The sequence below is a fragment of the Chanos chanos genome, chromosome 4 (assembly GCF_902362185.1).
Source record: "Chanos chanos chromosome 4, fChaCha1.1, whole genome shotgun sequence".
Lineage (NCBI taxonomy): Eukaryota > Metazoa > Chordata > Actinopteri > Gonorynchiformes > Chanidae > Chanos > Chanos chanos.
This window is the reverse complement of record NC_044498.1, coordinates 50,970,747-50,993,535: the sequence shown is the minus strand read 5'-3', so window position 1 is coordinate 50,993,535 and position 22,789 is coordinate 50,970,747. Positions and strand designations below refer to the sequence as shown.

At 43.0% G+C, this 22,789-nt stretch overlaps 2 protein-coding genes across 9 annotated transcripts in view; both read left to right on the top strand.

The window, feature by feature from the left end:
- ldb1a (LIM domain binding 1a) overlaps nt 1-3,086 on the top strand; it is a 20,321-nt gene extending 17,235 nt beyond the window's left edge. For 2 of the 8 annotated variants that reach the window (XM_030773013.1, XM_030773012.1), the window contains exons 9-11: nt 385-508; nt 911-1,059; nt 2,900-2,981. In XM_030773013.1, the coding sequence (XP_030628873.1) occupies nt 385-508; nt 911-1,059; nt 2,900-2,953 (327 nt within the window). In that variant the 3' untranslated portion in view covers nt 2,954-2,981. Of the gene's footprint in view, nt 1-384; nt 509-910; nt 1,243-1,939; nt 2,483-2,899 lie in introns of those variants that run through there. The other 6 variants (XM_030773011.1, XM_030773010.1, XM_030773009.1 and 3 more) reach the window with 4 other exon arrangements.
- Nucleotides 3,087-7,520: 4,434 nt separating this feature from the next.
- On the top strand, nt 7,521-22,593 carry prom2 (prominin 2). The gene is made up of 23 exons (XM_030772431.1): nt 7,521-7,743; nt 9,446-9,507; nt 10,374-10,579; nt 11,359-11,479; nt 12,008-12,071; nt 12,220-12,309; nt 13,131-13,327; nt 14,186-14,260; nt 15,014-15,077; nt 15,300-15,456; nt 16,277-16,429; nt 16,788-16,911; nt 17,065-17,144; nt 17,362-17,446; nt 17,811-17,954; nt 20,121-20,189; nt 20,339-20,428; nt 20,615-20,668; nt 20,972-21,052; nt 21,449-21,517; nt 21,871-21,960; nt 22,192-22,304; nt 22,542-22,593. Exons 1-23 carry the CDS (start codon nt 7,521-7,523, stop codon nt 22,591-22,593), a joined length of 2,463 nt encoding a protein of 820 aa, XP_030628291.1.
- The last annotated feature ends 196 nt before the right edge of the window (nt 22,594-22,789 follow it).

The following is a 22,789-nucleotide window of genomic DNA, read 5'->3' as shown; positions in this document are numbered from 1 at the left end:
AAGTGTTTTATTAGCACTGTGAAAGGGACAGAGATGTCGATAGAGAAGGTGATCACTTCGCCGAGTAAATTAGTTTCTCTCAGAGTCCACAGTGAGTTTGAACTTCGATTTGCCAGCTCTGTTGAGCATTGATTGACAGGAAGTTCAACAAACAATCAGTGAAACCATAGACACCTAAAATAACTCTCAGTGAATCTTTATTGTCAGAGGCCTTGGCAAAAATTTTCATCACCAAAAAAATCACTTGTTTTTGTTAGTTTACAAATGCATGGAATTAAAAGGGTAAGAATTTCCTTGCCAGGGGCGTGACTGTTTCTTATTTGTTTGTTCTTTTCTTTTTTGTCTTTAAGTAAAGCATGTCTAACGTGTTTTTTCTCTACACAGCTGTGTGTCATCCTGGAGCCCATGCAGGAACTCATGTCCAGACATAAAACCTACAGTCTGAGTCCGCGGGACTGTCTAAAGACCTGTCTGTTCCAGAAATGGCAGAGGATGGTCGCCCCCCCAGGTGAAACGCCAGCACCGGAGACCACAGACACGCGCGTTACCATCTGACCGTGTGCTATTTCATATTGTGTCCTCACCCATGTTCTCATTGATTTTGGCTGTTGGGTTTGGAGATGTATATATATGGATTCAACCAACTGTTCTTGATCATGGTGTATTGTACTTGCTGTATGTAGAATGGCTGTTTTTGAAATGCCAACACACAAACCTAATGCCTGTTCTTTCTTTCTTTCTCTCCCTCTCTTTCTATATATATCTATATATATATATCTCCCTCTCCGTCCCCTGCCCTCTTCCTCTTCCTCTTCCTCTTGCTCCTGCTCGCTCTCTCTCTCTCTCTCTCTCTCTCTCTCTCTCTCTCTGCGCTCTCTCTTCCTCTCACTCTTGCCCTCTCTCTGTTTAGCTGAGCCTGCCAGACAAGCGCCCAACAAGCGTCGGAAACGGAAGATTTCTGGAGGCAGCACCATGAGTGCAGGGGGAAGCAGCAATAACAACAGCAACAGCAAGAAGAAGAGTCCAGCTGCCGGCTTCGGCCTGTCCAGCCAGGTACCTGTAAGCATCTCCTTTTCTCTTCTCTTCTTCTACCCACAACCGTCGGCTCGAAGCCTAGAGGGGTGTAGGGCTTTCAGAGTGCCTGAGAGAGAGAGAGGGAGAGGATGCTAAAGACAAAACCAAAACGAAGACACTGGGGACACGATCCAGTGCTGGGCAGTCCCTGGTCCTTCGGGGCCACAGGTCTGTGGAGAGGGTGGGGGTGTTTTTGTGTTTTTTTAATTTTTATTTATTTGTGTATTTATTTCTTTTAAAAATTTTTTTATTCACTTCTTTTTTTTTTTCGGTCAGTCGGTTAGCCTCTGTTCTGATTGGTTGATTTGAGCTTCAGAAGCACAGCTGTTGCTATAGAGACCCGAGGTGGAAAGAACCCAGTGAGGACCCAGGGATCAGGGATGCCCTCCACCGCTGATCTGTTCTCTAAAATCGGGGGGGGGGGGGGGGGGGGGGGGGGGGGGGGTGTTTTACACGCCCTCAGACCATCAAGGCCACGGTAGAATGGGACCCTGCCCATTAACAGAAGCGTGGGTACGCAGGTTAAGCCAGTGGCAGTCACAGCTAACGAGAAGTCTGAGTCTGGGGTTGGCGAGGCATACGGCTTGACTGACAGTGGGTAGACTGGGAACTGTGAGTGGATTAAAACAGAGACTTCAGAGTTCTTTGGTTTTCGTTAAATTGAAGTTTGGTTAAACTGAACAGATTGGGGGGGGGGGGGGGGGGGGGTGTGTGAGAGAGTTTTATCTCCTGACGCAGACTTGGTGCTATCCTTTGGGATGGAACAGTGTTCAGGGAGTCACTGTGCCCCCCTCCAGATAGACAGACAGACAGACAGCCCCGGGGTTGCGGGGATAATGTTTGCGCCCCTTCCTGTCCCCTGCAGGACGTGATGGTGGTGGGGGAGCCCACTCTGATGGGAGGGGAATTCGGGGACGAGGATGAGCGGCTGATCACGCGGCTGGAGAACACGCAGTTTGATGCGTCCAATGGCATCGACGATGAGGACAATTTCAACAGCTCCCCCGCCCTGGGCACCAACAGCCCCTGGAACAGCAAAGCCCCCTCCAGCCAAGAGAGCAAGAACGACAACCCCCCCTCCCAGTCCTCCCAGTAGATTGGAGCTCTCTTTATTCGGGAGGGGGCGGGGTGGTATTAGTGGGAAAAGGGAGGGACACTGATCAACTCTTAAGCCACCTGATTGGGTAGTTTGGCACGGTACGGAGTGGCACTCCTCTGGTCAGCCTCAGAGTCAGCCCCTCCCCCTTTACTGTATCACGCTTTTGATTGACAAGTCCACTCTCAGACAGACCTCTTCCTCTAAGGTGTGAAAGTTGTCCCTTGCGATACATCGATACAGTTTTGGATACATCTTTTTTCTTTCTTCTTCTTCTTCTTCTTCCTCCTCTTCTTCTTCTTCTTCCTCTTGTTAAGAACACGGGGACTGAATTTGGGAAGAATGAGATGTGCTTGTCACGGCTGCTCAGTAAGGCGACTGGGTTTTTTTGGGCCAGGGCTGAGTTCGGTTCTGTTCTGTGGGTTCTTGTTCCAACCTCGGGTCTCTGGTTGCGCTGTGCTGGACGAGGCACGCTAGTTTCTGTTCCGCTCACATCACTGGAGAAAGAGGGTTATTATAATTATTATTCATTACCTTCATTATTGTTAGGTTGTTGGTTTTGTTTGTTTGTTTGGAGTTTTTTTTTTTTTTTTGGTTGTTGTTCGTTTTTTTGTTTTTGTTTTTGTTTTTGTTTTTCATTTTAACCCTTTAGCAAAATAACTGCTTTCTGCACTTCAGCCTCCAAACCAACACTGCGTTTTTTTAAAAACTACATTATTTGTTTTGTAGGACCTGGTTGGAACAAAAACCTGTACAGTGACGCAGCTTGAGGACCGGAGTTGAGAGCCACTTCGTTTAATCTTTAACAAAACAAAAAGAAAAGAAAAGAAAAAAAAAAGATTATAAGTGTATAAAGCATTGAGGTACTGGAGTTTGGTTATGCTTGGGATGGTCAGGCAGAGTTTGTATGACTATGTAACCAGACTCAAAAGAAATGTTTTTGTTTTTTGTTTTTGTTTTTTTTTTAATGATAATTATTGTTATTATTATTATTTTTAAGTTTTATCTTTTACATTTTGTTTTGTTTTATCGATTTTTATAACGATATAAAACAAAAAAAAAAGAAAACAATACACAAGAAAGCAAGAAGCAGTCTGAACACCTTTTGCACTGTTGTCACTGTGTTTGCAATGTATTTTTCCTATGACTTGATGTTGCGTTTTGTTCTTTTTATTATATCTAATATTAAAACATGGAACTGGAGAGTGGAGTCAGTCTTCATTCTGAGTAATTGCTGATAAGTCTGTATTCTTATAATTGTTATTTTATTATTTTATTTTTTTAAAGTGATTCTTTGGTCTGTGCTTTACGCTTTAGGTAAACAGACTCGGGAACTCTGTGAATTCGGTTCCAGTTGGGGAACAAATGGGAATGAGTTCATAACAGACTATACAATCTGGATCTTTTCTATTCCTGGTGTCAGGATTCATTAGTATGTACAGGATCACTAAAAGCCATTTTGAGACATTTTGACTTTTAGTGACTGATTTGTGGTAGACTGACTGTTGGCCTGACTCTTATATGCTAGTTTTTATGGTGTTAAAACTATGTAAACTATTTTTTTTTTAAGAAATCCAAGGAAACTTTCCTTAAAACCAGCATAAATACTCTGATTTTTTTGATTTACCAGTTAATGAATTCACGATATTCTGGTTAAGTGTTTCATTGTAAATAAAAAAAATGTGTTTTATACTGGCCTCTGTTTCCCACAAAAGGCTTTACATTTTCTTAAACAAAAAGCTACAGACCAAGGAGCTAACAGCAAGGTTCTTTTAAAACCTGCCCTGATATTATATTTGTATGAAGAATTAATTTGTTTAGATTTTTTTCTTTACATAATTTGTTTTTTGTGCATTTGTGCTTGTGTTATTATGACTGTAGCCACGTTCTGTATAAGTGTAATTTCACAAATTCATTTAGAGAACCATTAAGACATCTCAGTCTCAACTGTTAGAAACTGAAAAATCTACAAAAAAAAAAAGTACTTTCTAATAGATTTTGAAGACATATTTAGAAAGCAGCCACCTTCAGCTCACAAATTAGATTCTAATTTTTAATTCAATGTACAATGTATTTATTTTTTTACACTCATGTCAATGTACTTTGTCTGGATTCATTCGTGTTGCTATGTATTATATATGTCAATAATCTCTAGTAATTTGAAGAATTTGCTGTTGCTTCTTCAATACATTTTTATGGCCCTAATCCTTACACAAGAGACGTTAATTTGAATTGGATGTACCAGTGCTATATTCGGATGACGATGAACCAAGAATCACGAAGGACTGATGTTTTTGTCAGTGTAAGAATGCAGGACAATGACAATAACAGAAGTCACCACAGTACTGAATTCCCTCACTACGTCGCCAGGGGGCACACCATAGCATTGATTTTCACAGTGTGGAGCCCAAGGGCCTGGGCGCTGGTTTACGTAAAATAACAGTAGTGAGATGTGTCGGGGAATGTAAATATTTTTTTTTTTCACGGTCTGCTGTTCGTTTTTAATTGACTTATTGTCTGAACGGCGTGAGAAAGCATATGGCAAACCTGTTTGCCGCAACCAAGGGGAACTTTGGAGTCTAATTATCATTGATATTTTCGTTTCACTGTGAATTTGGCTGTTTAAAGGTGCGCTTAAAATCGCGCGGTTTTCTACCTAAAACATGGCTAAACTGCCCTGATCTCCCACAATTTGACATCCACGACCCGAAAGAGTTTTAAATGCTTACTGGACACTGGTCGTCTTACCCTTGCTGTACCTGTAGAGCCTATTTAATACGGGCTGTTTGATACGTATATTTTTGCCTCGTGTCTCCCGTTGATAATTCATGTATGGCATCAATAAAAAAGATAAACTTTTTTTTCACGTAAATGTCTGCTCTTTTCCCGCTGGCATATCACGTGACACAGTGGACTGTGCCCGTTTGCATGACTTTCACCGAAACGTCAAAATAGGCCCATACAGTACACAGAGAGTTTGGCTAACAACTTGCTCGCCAAGACTACGCGTGATTCAAGATGATGCTCGCGTGAGTTTGGTGGGGACTGGTGTCTAAAGTCTGCTTCGGCCCGAACACCATGTCTGTGTCTTGACCGGTTCTGTTGACTGGTTTTAAGAAGCCTGTGGACCAGTAGCCGAGATACTCCGGGAAATGTTTCCCTCCAGTGAGAGATAAGTAATATTGGTGTGCGTCATCTCTGCTGTTTCCTGAAACTGGAAACACAAGCAGTAACTTTCAACGGCCCTATTGTTGGTATTGGCATTACCTAGCCAGACATGGTTCGGTCTATTTGTAGGTTAGACATCAGTTCCTGAATCAGTCACTACCTGTGTTAATCATTTTGTATTTCAGACACACACACAGTCTCCGTTTTTGAGGAGCAACAATAAGATTATTTATTTCCAAGTCAATGTTATATCTTTTCTAAAATTCAATGAAGAGAGAAGCTGAAACAGGTTTCAGGGTGGCGGACAAAGTCAGCGAGTGTGACTCAGACGCACGAGGGGTTGTGCTGTTTTGACATGTGGTGCGCATCCACTGGTCACCCCGCGTGCCGCTGCCAGACATGATTCGGAGCGTCACAGTTCTTATGACAGCTGACTAAATCTGGCGTTTTATTTCCGAATTGTACTGATTGTGGCTGGTCATCCATAACACAACAACAGGTCATCAGCAAGCCGTTTAAAACGTGTGTCTCAGCATACGATGTCATTGAGAAGAAGCACCATATGCTTGTCTTCTTAATCTCAAAGTGTGACTCTATTATACTGTAAGTAAAGGTCGCTTTAGGGGCGGTTTTATGACCTGAACTGTGCCGTTACATATCGTTAAAGCGATCCTTTAGGGTCTTCTCCGTTCACCTGAATCTTCATTCATTTACAGCAAAGTCACAAAGTCTTTCCTCTCATCCTTCCATTAATTTCTCAGTTTAGAACAGAGCATATCTCGTTATAAATATGTAACACACTCTCACAAATTATACTTGCTTTAAAATCTGTTTTGCCATTGTATTTAACGGGAGGTACTTGTGAACAGAGAACTTAGCTCATTCAATGCCACTGTTTCCTTGACAGCCAATCTGTTTGCTTTTGCATGCTCCTTCTCTCCCTCTCTCTCTCTCTCTCTCTCTGTGAACACTAAGTTTGTTCCCTCTTCCGTGCCCAGGCTTTGACCCTCCCTCTGGCTTCCTTCCTCTAGCTTACCCTCATCGGGTTTTTTTTTGTTTTGTTTTTTTTTTAACGTGTAACACGGCGGAGCATATATCAGATTTCTGTGACTAACGCCCTCACCTAAGCAGGTCAGACACTGGACGCAGTCACACCTGTCCTCTGCTCTTTCATACACACCAAGACTAAGACCTGGGACTGCACTCTCTGTCGCTAAGAGGGGGACAAAACAGGTAGGTTTCAAAGTTTTTCTTTTCTCCTTTACCGCTTGAGGAACAACTGACCTCTCTCTTTCTCTCTCTCTCTCTTTCTCACTCTCTCTCTCTCACTCTCTCTCTCTCACTCTCTCTCTTTCTCTCTCTCTCTCTTTCTCTCTCTCTCTCTCTTTCTCACTCTCTCTCTTTCTTTCTCTCTCTCTCTCTTTCTTTCTCTCTTTCTTTCTCTCTCTCTCTCATGCTGTTTTGGGTAAGCAAAACAGTGTGATGCTGTCAGCGTTTTCTGGAGCCGGTTCTCCCTCTTGTCAGATTATTTTTTTATTCTTTTTTAATCCGGTAAGATTGACGCACTTTCTTGTAATGCTGTGATTTGAATGTATATGAGGAAACCTTAGTGTCAGACAACTTCAAACGTATTTATAAAAACACCAGGAAATGGGACAACAGGAGTCTGTTCAAAACAATATGTTTAGTGCCCTGAGCGTTATTTATGTACATATTTGTACGTGAAGGGAGAAACTTAATGACAGTGTACTAACAGAATCATCTCATCTTATTACCTCGTACATCCCAATAGATATGCAGGTGTGAGATGCTTTCTGTTCTGATATGAAAATAGGTTTCTGTCTCCTGTGGTCACTGAACTGGCTGATAGGTGCAAAAACATGCAGGTTTTCCTAAGACAAAACTCTGCGTGTGTCTCCTCATGACAGTCATTCTAATCCATCTATTACAGCACCGTGACCAATGCAATACTGACATGTAACTATGTATTGTACCAGGTCTATCATGATGCTTTCTCATAGCAACCCACAGGTTATACAATGTATTCAAAACGCATTTAAACATATTTCAAAAGACCTCATAAAGACTTTTTGATGCCCCTCTGTGTTTTAGATGTGGAAATACGAAGGAGGGGGGGTTGGGCCATGAGGTGAACGACTACTCCCTGTGAACTCTGAGTAACATGGGGCGCAGTTTGACCTGGCTGGGGTTTGGGGGGCTTGTCTGGGGTTGCTTCGGTATGTTCCTCCTGGACCGCGGCATGGCCTGCGATCCGGGGCACTCTCCCCAAGAGATAGAAGAACCCCAGTATGTGAGCGTGCAAAGTCCAGACATCGACAGTGAATTCATGTCTGCCATTGTCCATTCCTTTCTGCGTGCTGTCCAACCAAACGATTTCCCTACAGGTGAGTTCACTTAAAAGACATACTCAACCAAATGTACTCCATTAAATTCACATGACTTTCAGACAGAACCAACGCAGGAGATAAGTGAGGCAGTTTTGGAAGGCGTTTTGAGTATCTCACGATATTTTAATTAAAAGTGTCTTGGGGTTGACTTCCCCATTCATCTCACACGCCATGAGTAAGTGGGTCGTCAGAGTCATGACAGAAAGACACATCATGTTCCTTTGAGAAGGTACCTCTCACAGTGGTTAATCAGTAATTTTATGGGAGTCCTTTGTTCTTACAAGAACTGTGGGTTTATAACCACCAGGTCTCGGATGTGTTGACAAAACAGTACTGATTACTCCCAACAGGAACTCAGTGAAGTTACCGGAATGAGTGCTCAAATGACGTTAACCAAGAACGGTACAAATATATTCTCAATTGAAGAAGAAAGGAGTGCCTTTGTTTACAGCCTTAACAACTCAAATCAAATAAAGTCACGTGCGGAAGATAATTACTGTGACGACACGCACGTGTGTTCATATAGATACTCATGAATACTGATTATATCAATTGTAAATATGTAACACAGGCAGCGATATATACTTACACTGTAACTTTCCACATAATAATATCATGTTTTCTCTCGTATTCACATTGCAAGACATCAAATATGGCAACAACCATTTCCTTTTTACGCGAGCACGTCTTTCTAGTTTTGAATGAGTCTTGGAGTTACATAAGTCTTTCCCCTTAGTTCAGCCTCCAATATCCGCAACGGCACTGTCCCTGTCCAACTTGGATGAATGCAACTATGGCCCGGTCACTCGGGCAACGCATTATTATTCGGCAGCAGGAAGAGGGGCATTGGTTCTTTGGTTGTTTAAACTGGCGAAGTAAAATAAACTTGCCTTTTTGACTCAGGCGAAACGTGGGCATCGTATCGCAACTCTTTCGTGTCACGTAGCCCGTGTAAATGTTCTTTCCTTACGCAGTAAATTCAATGTAATGACCATACAGACTGAATGCAATTTCACTAGAGAATTCACTTCATATCAGTGGTTCAGTTCTTTCACAGGGAGACACTGTGGCAGCTTCTCTGAAATTCGTCTGTCTGGAGCTGATAGTGTCTTGTCACATACCGTTAGATTATTGGTAAAACATCTATTGCGTTGACCTCTGACAAAAGATATGTTTCATACAAGGACGGAAGTCTCTACGTCCTTGTATGAAACAATACAACGATTGAATGTTTGCACTCATCGCGAAGCACAGAAGACACGTAACCACCGGTGAGTTTATCAACATCAGAGGTTTCAGCTGAGGTTTTGGACAGAAGTGAAGAGAACAGAGAGAAAAAGACAAATGTATTTCATGGTGTGGTGGAAGAACTTGCTGTAGAGTCGTTGTTTCACATGGGAGAATTCAAAACAAAACAAAACAAAAAAACCTTTCAGAGTTTGACTAAATCATGACTAAACGCAGTGCTTAAAATGCAACTCACGGTCACACCTCACAATCTTCATAGGGTGCGCAAAACGCAAACAATTGACAATTATGCTTCTCAAATGCCCACGCTTGAGTTACTTGCCTGTATTAATACTTTCGTCAATGAATTGGCATAACTTGTTTACACTTGCCTTACAAAACGTATGTGTTGCATAATGCATAGTAAAAGAATGTATGTATGCTAAGATTTCCTACTTTTCTCTTACTTCAGACCTGCTGGTTGGAGTGATTAAGGACCCAAATGCCTTTTTAAACCAGGACAAGGTGAAAGAGGTGTGTAAGTTTACACAAAGTAAATGTCGCATTTGAACCATGAAATATTGCACGACACACTAAACGCACCTCATTACGTCTGTATGTTAGTAACCTAAGGTAAGCGTGTGTAATCCACACCCTTCATGTTCTTTACATGTGTGTAGACAACCTAGGAGAGCAAATACAACAACTTCTCTTTTTGTATTAGAGAGAAATATTATTGTCACACAGCACTAAAGAGTGGTCTCACTGCAGGTTCAGAGTGTCCTGATCAAGTGAAAATAATCCATGTGATTTAAGAACAAAGTTAAAAAAGGCCCTGCGTCCCAGGTTTTCCATTGATCACAAAGTTTTGTTTAGAGACAAGGATCGTGTTTCCTGAGTCTGGCATGGTCTCCAACACTGACGGCATTACTGGTTAGCTACGTTGTTGTTTACACACGCATTTAATTTTCCTTTATTTGACTGTGCAAAACCTGTTTGTGGTATATGATCGTGTTTTGCATAAATACATTGTCGGTAGACAGTGCAAACACATGAGATTGTGTGTTCACAGTGTTGTTATCAAAGCATCGTCTCCTCAGTGTGCATGCTATAGCTTCACGCAGCCACTGTTTGGATTCAAATCGAAAGTTTGGCTGTTTGAAACTGATGAGTATCTGCGGGATAACTAGCAAAACTTCTTTTTTTTTTATGAGTCGGAGTCATCAGACTTGGCCTCGAGAAAACTCTGAGTGTTTTTTTTTATACCCTACCCTTTAAAAAGCCGTCTTTACACATTTACCGTCTGTGCTCATGAAACTCCTGACAGGATATTAACCATAACCATGTTCTCTCTCTCTCTCTCTCTCTCTCTCTCTCACTGGCCCCTTTTTCTCGATTAGTTCCTGGTTTATGAAGTAGGCTTCCTGGTGTGTGTGGCCATTGGAATCCTCTACATCGTCCTCATGCCCTTGATTGGTTCTTGCTTTGCCTGCTGCCGTTGCTGTGGTAACTGCGGTGGTCGTATGTACCAGAAGCAGAGTAGGCATGTCCACTGCAAGAGGAGAGGATTTTATTGGGCCACTTTTCTTGTCACTCTTATTATACTGTAAGCACCAGACTGCTCTCTATGTTGTTGTTGTTTTTTTGCCTTTCTGTATAAGATCAGGTAAAGAGGACAGCAAGTCGTATGACAATATGAGACAATAGAGAAACAAAAAGTTGTATTGTTAAATACGTAAACCATACATTTTATTCTCTTCATTTGAAAGTCACAGAGCTACTTTTGTGAACTTATATATGTATATATATATATATATATATATATATGGTTTTATCAACGTTCTGAGGCATGTGCCCAAGGTGACAAAAGGTCATTTAGTTTCCTTTTCTCTGATCATTTTTTTCTATTTCTGATAGTCATGTAAATTATGGAGAATTACATTACCTTATTTGATTTTTTTTAAAGAAATAGTCATAAATTCAGCAAAGTCAGTAAAGAGAGAGGTAGAGAACAAAGTTACGTTTAATTTGATTTCATTTAAGTTCAGTTCAGTTCTGTTCACATCAATTCTGTTAGGTTCAAATCAGTTTAGCTGAATTCAGTTCAGTTAAATTCAGTTTTAACCATACAGCTTTATATGTGTCTCATTTATATTTAGATTTGTAACAGACATAATCTCAAAGCAGCTTTACAGGATAGCAGACCTGAGACCCCCAGTGTCCAGTAACATGTTTTCCTTTGTGTTCCCATTAGTTTTCTGAACCAAACAGAGTCAAATCTGTTCTTCTTGTGCATATGTTTCACTCTCTCTCTCTCTCTCTCTCTGTCTCTCTCTCTCTCTCTCTCTCTCTCTCTGTGTTGGGTGTGTGTGTGTGTGTGTTTAGGGCAGGGAACATCTGTATGTTCTTTAGCAACGAGGCCACCCACAAAACGGTGGAAAACAGCCCAGAGAAAATCAGCACCACTCTGAGCAATTTGGATGTCTATCTCACAAGCACAGAACAGGTAAACATCTATGTCTGTCTCACAAGTACGAGACATGTAAACATCTATGTCTGTCTTACAGACATGGAACAGGTAAACATCTATGTCTGTTTCACAAACACGGAACAGGTGAACATCTATGTCGGGAAGTGATAACTCACCAAATTCCCCATTCCTCTGGGGTTATTAATGTGTGGATATGACCTTTTGGGCTGGTCTCAAGGTCTCTAAGGTTTAAAAGTTTCTTTTTCTTGTTTTAGAAGAATGGCCATTACGTAATGGGAGTTCTTATGTCATTGTCGCATCTTAAAATTGGGACATTTTTTTTTCTTCAAAAGATCAAAGACCCACTTTAAATGACTTGTGACCTGCCCAGGTTTGTGAAGGTCAGGCCATTCGTTTCAATGACCAAATGGTTTTAGAGATAAGGCGCAAATTACTGTTTAACATTGACTCAAGTGGTATGAAGGTGTGTTTCAGCTTACAAAAGGGTAAAAATTAACCTTCTTAGATCTGAACAACATATTCCTTTTCTTTTTCTGTCTACAGCAAGTTCATGAAGTGGTGAACGAGAGCAAACTGACTGTGGATGAGGTTTCAAACAACCTAAATGGTAGGTGTTGAGGCCCAAAGTAAAGGAGTTCTAAGTGTGTATATATGTGTTTGTAATTCTGTGCATGTGCGACACAAATCAGAGGGTCGAGAGCGTGTCAAATTCAGAGCGGCTTTTTTCACTGTTCTGTGCGTCTTCGCTCCTACAGGCATTGGCAACCTGCTTGGCCCAGATATCCAAAGTAATCTGAGAGGTCCTATCTTCAGTGCATTGGACTCTGTGAGAAACACAGCCAATGGTAAGTCCGCGGTGACGTCTGATTATACCAACACAGTCTCCCGCTCACGCACGTCTATAACCGGCTGAAGTACCACCTGTCTCTCAGGAGCTTTAATATGCATTGGCTTAAATATAGTTATGCTGAAGAATGACCTTTTTTGAGGGGGATGACACTGAAGTTAAACTAGCTGCCGCACACTCTTTGTTTGAGTAATTATAATCATTATGGTGAACTGATAATGAGGGTATGCACACAGCAAGAGGGTCTCGGGTTCGTTTCCCGGCCTGGCGGCCAGGGTCCTTTCTGTGTGGAGTTTGCATGTTCTCCCCTCTGCGTGGGTTTCCTCCGGGAGCTCCGGTTTCCTCCCACAGTCAAAAGACATGCAGGTTAGGTGAATTGGAGACACTAAATTGCCCTTAGGTATGAATGTGTGTGTAAGTGTGTGTGTCTGCCCTGCAATGGACTGGCGACCTGTCCAGGGTCCCCGCCTTTCACCCTTTGAGCGCTGGGATAGGCTCCAGCACCCCCTGGCACCCTAATCAGGATAAGCGGCTTAGATAATGAGTGAGTGAGTGAGTGAGGGACTAACACACACACACACACACACACATGGTCCTGTTCCTAAATAAAAGAACCACTCTTCCTAACCTCTCCCGTCTGCTGCAAGCCTGTGTTTGGCTCACAGATCATTAGCTGCCATTAGAAAAAAAAAAAGAAAAAAAAAAGAAAGCTTGTTTTCATTTTTCCGGAGTGTTCTTCACACTCATTAGGAAAGTTTCAAACGTCGTTTTTCCCACTCTGATGGTTTTTCCAGCTAACGTTCCGTGTTTGCGTTTCAGTGGTGAACAGTACAAGCGTTCTTCTGCTCCGGCTGAACGAGACCCTGGGTCGCCTGCAGCCGAAGCTGGACAAACTGCAGACGAACCTGACGGACGTGAGGAGCCGAATCAATCAGACGCTGCACAAATCCAGCTGCATAGGGTGTCAGGCGTTTGTGCCACGACTGAACCAGCTGTCTGTAAACACCAAGCTGAGTGTGAGTTTTTTTTTTTAATCAAAAAAATAACGTCCGTTTCCCTGTTTTTAAATGCAAATAGCAACAAAGCCCCTCTTTTCATAAATATTGATAGACACCTCTTTTCATATTTGCACATTACTTTTTATCACAACATTCAATGTTTACAATTGCCCAGCCTAAGTTTCTGTCAGATCATATTTCCATCTCGGCTGATGTGATGAGGAAGTTACTGTACACGACTCTCTCTGTTGGCCAGTCCTCAGAAACGTAGCGACTGAATCTTTTTTTTACGCTGGGACAATCACTCTGACAAAGAGTCGAGTTAGATTACACGAAAATCTAGCACAGCACAAAAAATGGCACGCCTCACACAGGGGCACGGTACGTTTTCAGCTGACACACAAAGGTTTAGTCGTTCCCGTCAAAAGCACCTATTCAGACAGAGAGAGAGCAGACAATACGACGTTATCTGAGAAGGTTCTTTATGGAATTGACAATGTTTGTTAAGGATCCTGTTCTGTCAGAAAACTCTCTTCACATGTCAGAAATGGGCTACGCAAGCACTATCAACTCCACTGGTCGTTTGTAGTGGGGAATTAAATTATTATATCCTGTTTCGATCGCACACACACACACACACACACACACACACACAATGAGGGATTTTTTTTTTCGCACGCACGCACAACTGTCCTGTGGTGTCACCGGTGTTCAGGTTCTGTTTTGGTTACAACTCGAGCCTCGTCGGGGTGAATGTTCAGACCGTGATCGGTTTTGGTGGTTTACAGTAAATCTCTGTGTTAAGGTCCTCATTTCTCCACACATCCCCATTGACTCTTCCTGTCTTTTGTTCTGCCGGTTCTGCGCTCGCTCCAGTTCCCTGGTTTGAACGATCTCCAGACCGCTGTGGACCAGGCTGAGAAGGCAAACCTCAACTCAAAAGTGAAGGAGGTGAGTCTCAACTGAACCCTTTTTTTACCCCCCCCTTATCATTCAGTTGGAGAACCTCATTAACACAAAATGTTGACTAATACAACCATTTATCACATTTCATATGAGTCTTATGCTCACAGTCCCCTTATACTCACAGTCCGTTACTCACACTCTTGACAGCACTGAAGGAAATGATACCAGTAAACAAAAGCCTTTGTTCTTCGACACGCGTTCTACGACATAATTAGTCACACAGATAAGCTGCTGCTCTAAAACTAATTCAGAAAAAGTGGTCAACCAGCACATGTCAAAACACAAAACACATCGAATTTTTTGGCTCGATATCATTCGTTTCAGTGCCGCCAGACGTGTGAGTGGTGAAACGTGAACGTTGACGAATAAAACTCTTAGTCTGAAATGTGACAAACGGTTTTATTCGTCAGCGATCAGGAAAGGCCACTGTTTACACAAGGCGAAGGATGTGGTCCTATTGTTCAGCTCAACAGTAAAACGTTTTCACACTTCAAAAATTACCCATCTTCCTTTTGAAGGACAATGTACACACACACACACACACACAGACACACACACACACACAGACACACACACACACACACACTCACACACACACACACAGACACACACACACACACACACACAGACACACACACACACACACACACACATACACACACACACACACACACACAGACACTCAAACATGCACCCAAATCCCCCCGGGTGATTAATCCAAATAAATCTCTGTTTCAGGGGCAAGATTTCTTTAACAATATACCGCAGATGGTGACAGACAGAACAAAGGACATTGTAAACAGTATGTCATTTTTGGAATACAGTGCACCTTTTATTAGTCTCTTACAGAGCTGTCTGAATGTCGGGAGGTTTCTCACGTGTATTTATTTTTACTGGTGTTTGTTTAGATGTGACACAAGTCCTCTGACGCTGATATAAAAAACCAGTTCCTTGAATATGTCTTTGTCTGTGTTTACGGTTTCTATGATGTTACAGTTATTTCTGACGTATTTCCCTTTCAAAGGTGCTCAGCAACAACTTCAGAACATCAAAGAACAGGTCACCAAGGTGACGGATGAACTTCCCCTGGATACACTGGCGGAGATTTCCCAGTCACTCACGCAAGCACAGGACAGCATAAAATTGTACTCTCCTGAGGTGGAGTGGGCGGAGAGAATCCGGTACGTTCTCTGTCAAACCGAAACACGCCAGCGCCTCACTCACACGCGTGTCTTTAAGAGTTCGGTTTTCCCTCGGGGAATATGCACGCTGGCTATAGTGGTTATTTCTTTTCCTACTGATAACCACTGTGGTGGCCGAGCGAAAATGTCTGACTCTCCACATTCAGAATAGTCCAAGGTCCACAGAAAGATGTTGTCCACAGAAATAAAGACATATGTATTACAAATGATAAAAGAACACAATGCTGGTGGGGTTGAAAACTGAAATGAAAAGGAGGATTGCTAAAGTAAATGAAGGATGAACTGAAACAAACAGGAGCAGTGTCTGTGGCAGCCTGGGCCTGAGGAGGATGTGAGGTCAAAGACCCTCTCTTCCTGCTCTGGCCACACCCTCCAGTTAGCATCACCTGGATTTATCTATCAATGGCCCATCCATTCCTGTCAGTAGATGGGGTTAACTCAACAAAAAAGGAGTGTGAGACACTGCAAACTCAAATATAATGATTTTGGCTCCAACACTGGCTAACACACAGAAAGTACGATTCTTTAATTACAGACTAAAAGAGAGACAGAATGAGTGTTGAGCAGAACTGTCAGCCGTGTTGAGTAGAACTGTGGAGTAAATCACTCTCATTTCATAAGGTTCATATTTATAATTGTGAAATTACATTAATTGGGAATCTTGACTTATTTATTGCAATGTAACATCTATATGCATTTCCTAATATGTGTGTGTCTGTGTGTGTGTACGTGTGTGTGTGTGTGTGTGTGTGTACATGTGTGTGTGTGTGTGTGTACATGTGTGTGTGTGTGTGTGTAGGTGGTCTATTGGGGTCGTTCTCTGTTGTCTGGTCCTGCTGATTGTGGTGTGTAATCTGTTTGGCCTCTTGCTGGGTCCCGTGGGCCTGAAGCCTAAAGTTGACCCCAAGGAGAGGTCGTGTACCTCGGACTGCGGAGGCGTCTTCCTGATGACGTAAGTGCGCCGTCCTCTGGCATGAACATGTTCGCTACGCCCGAACTACGCTCCGTTCTCTCTGATCAACCTTAAGAATGCCGGCCAATCAGAGCAAAGCTAGCTCATCAAACACACAAACAACAGATTGTTTATTTCAGTCTTCCTAAAAGATCTGATCCGAAGTCACACGCGACAGGTTACTGACTGGCCATGTGATGTCCAGAGCTTCTCCAGTCCTGCGGTTTCATAAGCATAGATCTAAACTGGTTCAGCGGTTCAGTATAAAACATCTTTCCTTTGAGAAGACAAAAAGCGGATAAGAGCAGATCATTTGGTGGAGAGCTGAGCGTGTGGTCTCTCTGTGCGGACATTACAGGGGCGTGGGATTCAGTTTTCTCTTCTCCTGGATCTTCATGCTGGTCGTGCTGATACTCTTCCTGGTGGGCGGCAACTCTTACACGCTCCTCTGCAAGCCGTGGCAGGGCGGAGAACTCTATCAGGTATTTTTTTGGCACACACCTGTGTCACACCGCCGAAACCTAAACCCTCCCAGTCTCACTATTCAGGTCTTATATGTCGGACTATATGGGAGGATGATTTAAATAGTTTCAAAAATATTGTGTGTGTGTGTGTGTGTGTGTGTGTAAATATAGCTTATGGATACTCCAGGACTGATTCCGGGGTTCCCGCCCTCTGTGGGGCAAATCAACGTGACAATCAACGGCATTTACACGTGAGTGAAACTCAACACAGTGTCACCCTCAGATTGTCAGATTACATTGCACTTGTAATTTGTTTTACTTTGCACTTGTAATTTGTTTTGCTTTGCACTTGTAATTTGTTTTACTTTGCACTTGTAATTTGTTTTGCTTTGGACTGTAATTTGTTTTGCTTTGGACTGTAATTTGCATTCACTGTTTCATTTGTTTTGTCTTGTTCGTCGTGTGCAGTGATTGTCAGCAAAACAAACCTCTGTGGAGCACTCTACACCTGGACCAGCTCGTCGACCTCAACGACTTTCTCAACGTGTCCAAAGTAAGAACCTCGTGCCCTCCGGCTCACTGTCGGATCTGTAACAATGTAACAATATCAACAAAGCCAATACAATTAAGAGAAAGCTACTGTGCATAAAACTTACAATAAATGGCATAGGTTTTTTTTCATTCATTTTCAAATTGATACCAAGCTTTTAGCAGAAGTGGACATTCCTTGAATCACCACACAATTTATGGCCAACACATGGTACATCAGGTTCCATAAGCTCTTGAGACAATCATCATTGAACCGTACCCATGTCAAATAAATAGTGTGAACTTTCAGTGCATATTTGGCTGAGTACTGCAATGCCGTGACTAGAACCCTACCAATCATATTCACTTTCTCTCTCCCTCCTTCCCAGTACACAGGGGATATTGAGAAACAATTTGAGAACATTAACATCACTCTACCTCACCTGGATCTGCTCAGTCAGAGCGTCCGTAATGAGCTCAAGAGCTTTTCGCAGAAGGCCGCCAACGTGAACTTCAGCAGCATCTCTCAACAGGTGCTCCATACACTGTCTGGGTATATCAGTCCCTGTCTGTACTGAGGGTGTATCAGTCCCTGTCTGTAGTGAGGGTGTATCAGTCCCTGTGTGTACTGAGGGTGTATCAGTCCCTGTGTGTAGTGAGGGTGTATCAGCCACTGTCTGTAGTGAGGGTGTATCAGTCCCTGTGTGTACTGAGGGTGTATCAGTCCCTGTGTGTAGTGAGGGTGTATCAGCCACTGTCTGTAGTGAGGGTGTATCAGTCCCTGTGTGTAGTGAGGTGTATCAGTTCCTGTCTGTAGTGAGGGTGTATCAGTCCCTGTGTGTAGTGAGGGTGTATCAGTCCCTGTGTGTAGTGAGGGTGTATCAGTCCCTGTGTGTAGTGAGGGTGTATCAGTCCCTGTCTGTAGTGAGGGTGTATCAGTCCCTGTGTGTAGTGAGGGTGTATCAGTCACTGTCTGTAGTGAGGGTGTATCAGTCCCTGTGTGTAGTGAGGGTGTATCAGTCTCTGTGTGTAGTGAGGGTGTATCAGTCCCTGTGTGTAGTGAGGGTGTATCAGTCCCTGTCTGTAGTGAGGGTGTATCAGTCCCTGTGTGTAGTGAGGGTGTATCAGTCCCTGTCTGTAGTGAGGGTGTATCAGTCCCTGTCTGTAGTGAGGGTGTATCAGTCTCTGTGTGTAGTGAGGGTGTATCAGTCCCTGTGTGTAGTGAGGGTGTATCAGTCCCTGTCTGTAGTGAGGGTGTATCAGTCCCTGTGTGTAGTGAGGGTGTATCAGTCACTGTCTGTAGTGAGGGTGTATCAGTCCCTGTGTGTAGTGAGGGTGTATCAGTCCCTGTGTGTACTGAGGGTGTATCAGTTCCTGTGTGTAGTGAGGGTGTATCAGTCCCTGTCTGTAGTGAGGGTGTATCAGTCCCTGTGTGTAGTGAGGGTGTATCAGCCACTGTCTGTAGTGAGGGTGTATCAGTCCCTGTCTGTAGTGAGGGTGTATCAGTCCCTGTCTGTAGTGAGGGTGTATCAGTCCCTGTGTGTACTGAGGGTGTATCAGCCACTGTCTGTAGTGAGGGTGTATCAGTCCCTGTGTGTACTGAGGGTGTATCAGTCCCTGTGTGTAGTGAGGGTGTATCAGTCCCTGTGTGTAGTGAGGGTGTATCAGTCCCTGTGTGTAGTGAGGGTGTATCAGCCACTGTCTGTAGTGAGGGTGTATCAGTCCCTGTGTGTACTGAGGGTGTATCAGCCACTGTCTGTAGTGAGGGTGTATCAGTCCCTGTGTGTACTGAGGGTGTATCAGTCCCTGTCTGTAGTGAGGGTGTATCAGTCCCTGTGTGTAGTGAGGGTGTATCAGTCACTGTCTGTAGTGAGGGTGTATTAGTCCCTGTGTGTAATGAGGGTGTATCAGCCACTGTCTGTAGTGAGGGTGTATCAGTCTCTGTGTGTAGTGAGGGTGTATCAGTCCCTGTGTGTAGTGAGGGTGTATCAGTCCCTGTCTGTAGTGAGGGTGTATTAGTCCCTGTGTGTAATGAGGGTGTATCAGCCACTGTCTGTAGTGAGGGTGTATCAGTCCCTGTGTGTAGTGAGGGTGTATCAGTTCCTGTCTGTAGTGAGGGTGTATCAGTTCCTGTGTGTAGTGAGGGTGTATTAGTCCCTGTGTGTAGTGAGGGTGTATCAGCCACTGTCTGTAGTGAGGGTGTATCAGTCCCTGTGTGTAGTGAGGGTGTATCAGTCCCTGTCTGTAGTGAGGGTGTATCAGTCCCTGTCTGTAGTGAGGGTGAGTGACTCCAGTCCTGAAGGGTCAGAGTTCTCCTGCTGCTTGGTTGTCCTCACCTGACTCTGATCTGGAAACTAGGTGTGCGCACTCTTCAGCCAATCAGAGGCGAGGTGTTAATGGCTGATCTGAAAAGTGGTAGGTTGTGGCCCTTCAGGACTGGAACCAGAGACCTGAGAAATACTGTGTGTGCGCACCACGGCATCAAAGCAGATTTTCATAAAGATTTTATTAACAAAGCATAAACATTTACATATTGTCCAAATACTTTTTTTTGTAAACATTTTTTAAACATTTTTTAAACCTTATACGTAGTGATCATTAGCGAGGTTTAAAATAATGCAGTTGTATTCATTCAGTTTTAACCCATTAAATTTAAAATATGAGTGTGTGTGTGTGTGTGTTTCCTGTTTACTTTGCAGATCAATACTTTCTATCGGACTAATTTGAGTATATTTGCTGATGAACTGGACACTTTAGCTCGAAGTCAGGTGAGTGATGTCTCCACCCTTACTGTGAAATCCATCACAGCTTCAGAGCCTGCTTCATCTATAGATACCATGTGTTTTCGCCACAAATTAACGCTTAGAAAAAATGCTTCAAAATAAGAGTCTTCCTTTTTGTTTTCTTTCACATTCAGCCAGCTGCCATCAAAGCTGAGCTACAGGGTGAAGCCCAAGATCTGAGAAACATTCAGACTGAAATTGACAGGAGCATCAAACCTGACCTGGTGTGTTCTTTCAGACATTTATAAGTTCAAACGCATTTTAATATAAGCAAAAACCATTTAAAAAAAAAGTTTTCTGTATGGTACTCAGAAATATGAGCTTGTTTGTCGCTGTGCCATCACCTTATAATTCCCATGTTCATATACGACACGTGTTTTTTAATCTTTTTTTTTTTTTTTTTTTTACAGGTGAATCTCAACTCCACTGTGAACAGCCTCAGTCTCACAGCATCGCAAATGAACGTGAGTAAATTCCGGAGCATCTGTGTGGACTGACGTGAACATCCGGAAAGTAATGACACAGAGCAGAATTTAACAAACCCTCAGCCTTATTCACGACAAAACCACTAAACACAGAAAGTGTACAGGAGGAAGATTCCAAAATAAAAGCCATATAATCAGTACAAATAGTATGCTATAGTATGTTATCAGACATATATGAGCATGATTCATATTCCACAGGCTTTAATGAATTCACTTAGGCTCTGTGTAGGTGCTGGACCAGGCTCCATAACGCACATTTTGCTCTCTTAATGGATTTTCTAGGCTACGGTGGAGTCTGTGTTGGAGAAAGTGGGATTTGCTCAGGACTTCTTGGACGTAAACACGACAGAGATGGTGAAATCTGTGAGTGCCAGTTTTACACAGCTGAGGGAAACAGACGGATAAAAATAAAAATAAAATTAGGGTCTTTGAATTCACTCAGTGGACAGGACACTCAGGGGCCCATGGCTACTTCTGCTAGCTGAGCTGTATCAGTAATCCGTTCCCTGTGTAAACTGTGTTGTTTTTCAAAATGTGATTATCATAGTTTTGTCTCCATGGTAGTTTTGATTGAATTAGGGGCTTTGTAGTCAGATGACTAAATGACTGATTCTAGGTGGAAGGCGGAAGGATACGTCACAGCTCAGAGTTCTCTGTGTGATGAGGACCTAACCGTATTCTTACGCTACATAAAAAACTCACCACATTTAAACTTTATTAGGTATGTGTACGATAACGTCGTTGTTTCTCCGAATTTAGGAAAGTAGGCAGTTCCTGGACTGTCAGTTGGGGTACTTTACGAGACTGACCGACTGGGCAAATCGCACAGTAAGTTCACTTTACTGTCTGTATATCGTCCCCACCATGTTTAAGATGTTGTTTTCACTTTCTCTTGTCCACACTCTGACACTACAAAACCCCATGCCAAAACTACTTCTTCCCTTGTTTCCAGTTCTGTGTATTTATAATTATCACAATAAAATCTTTGTTTTATTATGATTTTGTAAATCATTTTGAAAATACTGCATACATTGTGACTGAATAAAAATAAACATAAAAAAAACTGTCATAAACTTTATGTTAGGTGAGCAAGGTTCAGACAGACTGATGTCATAAAATGATGACTAAACTGGCGCGGTACTGGTCTGACTGGTTTTCCCTCTGATGGTTTTTTTTAACAGATCACTCAGGAGGTGGGACGGTGTGGCCCTGTGGCAGGAGCTTTGGACGACGCCGAGACATTAGTCTGTTCTCGCATCGTCGAGTCTCTGGTACGATACCGTGACATCACACTCACCTTGTGTTACCTGCCCCACCTTCACCTGCTGCAGTCATCTCTTTATGACACACACACGCCCCTTTTCCAGTGAATGAACCTGACCTGGAGTCAGCCAAAGTCCCACAAGATTATTGTGTGTTGATCTACTTATTTATATTGATATTTGAGTTTGTGTCTGTTGACTGCGGTGCTGTCTGTCTTCCCTCTCTCTCTCTGTGTTCAGAATGCCTTCTGGTTCAGTCTGGGATGGTGCATTCTGTTCTTCATCCCCAGCATCATCCTCTCCGTCAAGACGGCCAAGTTCTACCGCAGGATGAAGTACTCAGACGTTTATCAGTGAGTTTCTCACTCTTAACCGACGAAAGAGAGAGTACGATGTATTACTGTAACCCCGGCCAGTTTCTCTCGAGCAATTTTTTCCTCTCTTTGCTGTCACCTGACCACGTCGTTAGGAGTTATACACCAAAACTGGTCCCAGATCAGCTAATGAGAGACTGGGGCTGTGCCTGTGTGTCCTCATATGTCCTAACTGGATTTGTACTGTCTCGTTTGTGACTCCTTTTTTGTGTACAGTAATGACTTTGTGATGAAGAGCATTCCGCGGCCCGCGGTCAGACCTTCCTGAGAAGCAGACGGACTGAACGGCTGTACGATGGTTGACTCAACTCAGGGACTTACACATAACATTCATCAACACCTCAAGCCTCGAAGACACACACACACACACAAACCTGTGTAATATGTCCTATTAAACCTCTGTAGGTCGCAAATCGTTTCAATGTCAAGTTACAAGGCAGGAAAATTTGATTTCCCTGGTCTGT

Coding starts and splice junctions, on each gene's coding strand:
- prom2 (XM_030772431.1), top strand. CDS start 7,521: ATGGGGCGCAGTTTGACCTGGCTGGGGTTTGGGGGGCTTGTCTGGGGT. Junction 12,310..13,130: donor TGTGAGAAACACAGCCAATG/GTAAGTCCGCGG, acceptor TTTGCGTTTCAG/TGGTGAACAGTACAAGCGTT. Junction 13,328..14,185: donor CTGTAAACACCAAGCTGAGT/GTGAGTTTTTTT, acceptor CGCTCGCTCCAG/TTCCCTGGTTTGAACGATCT.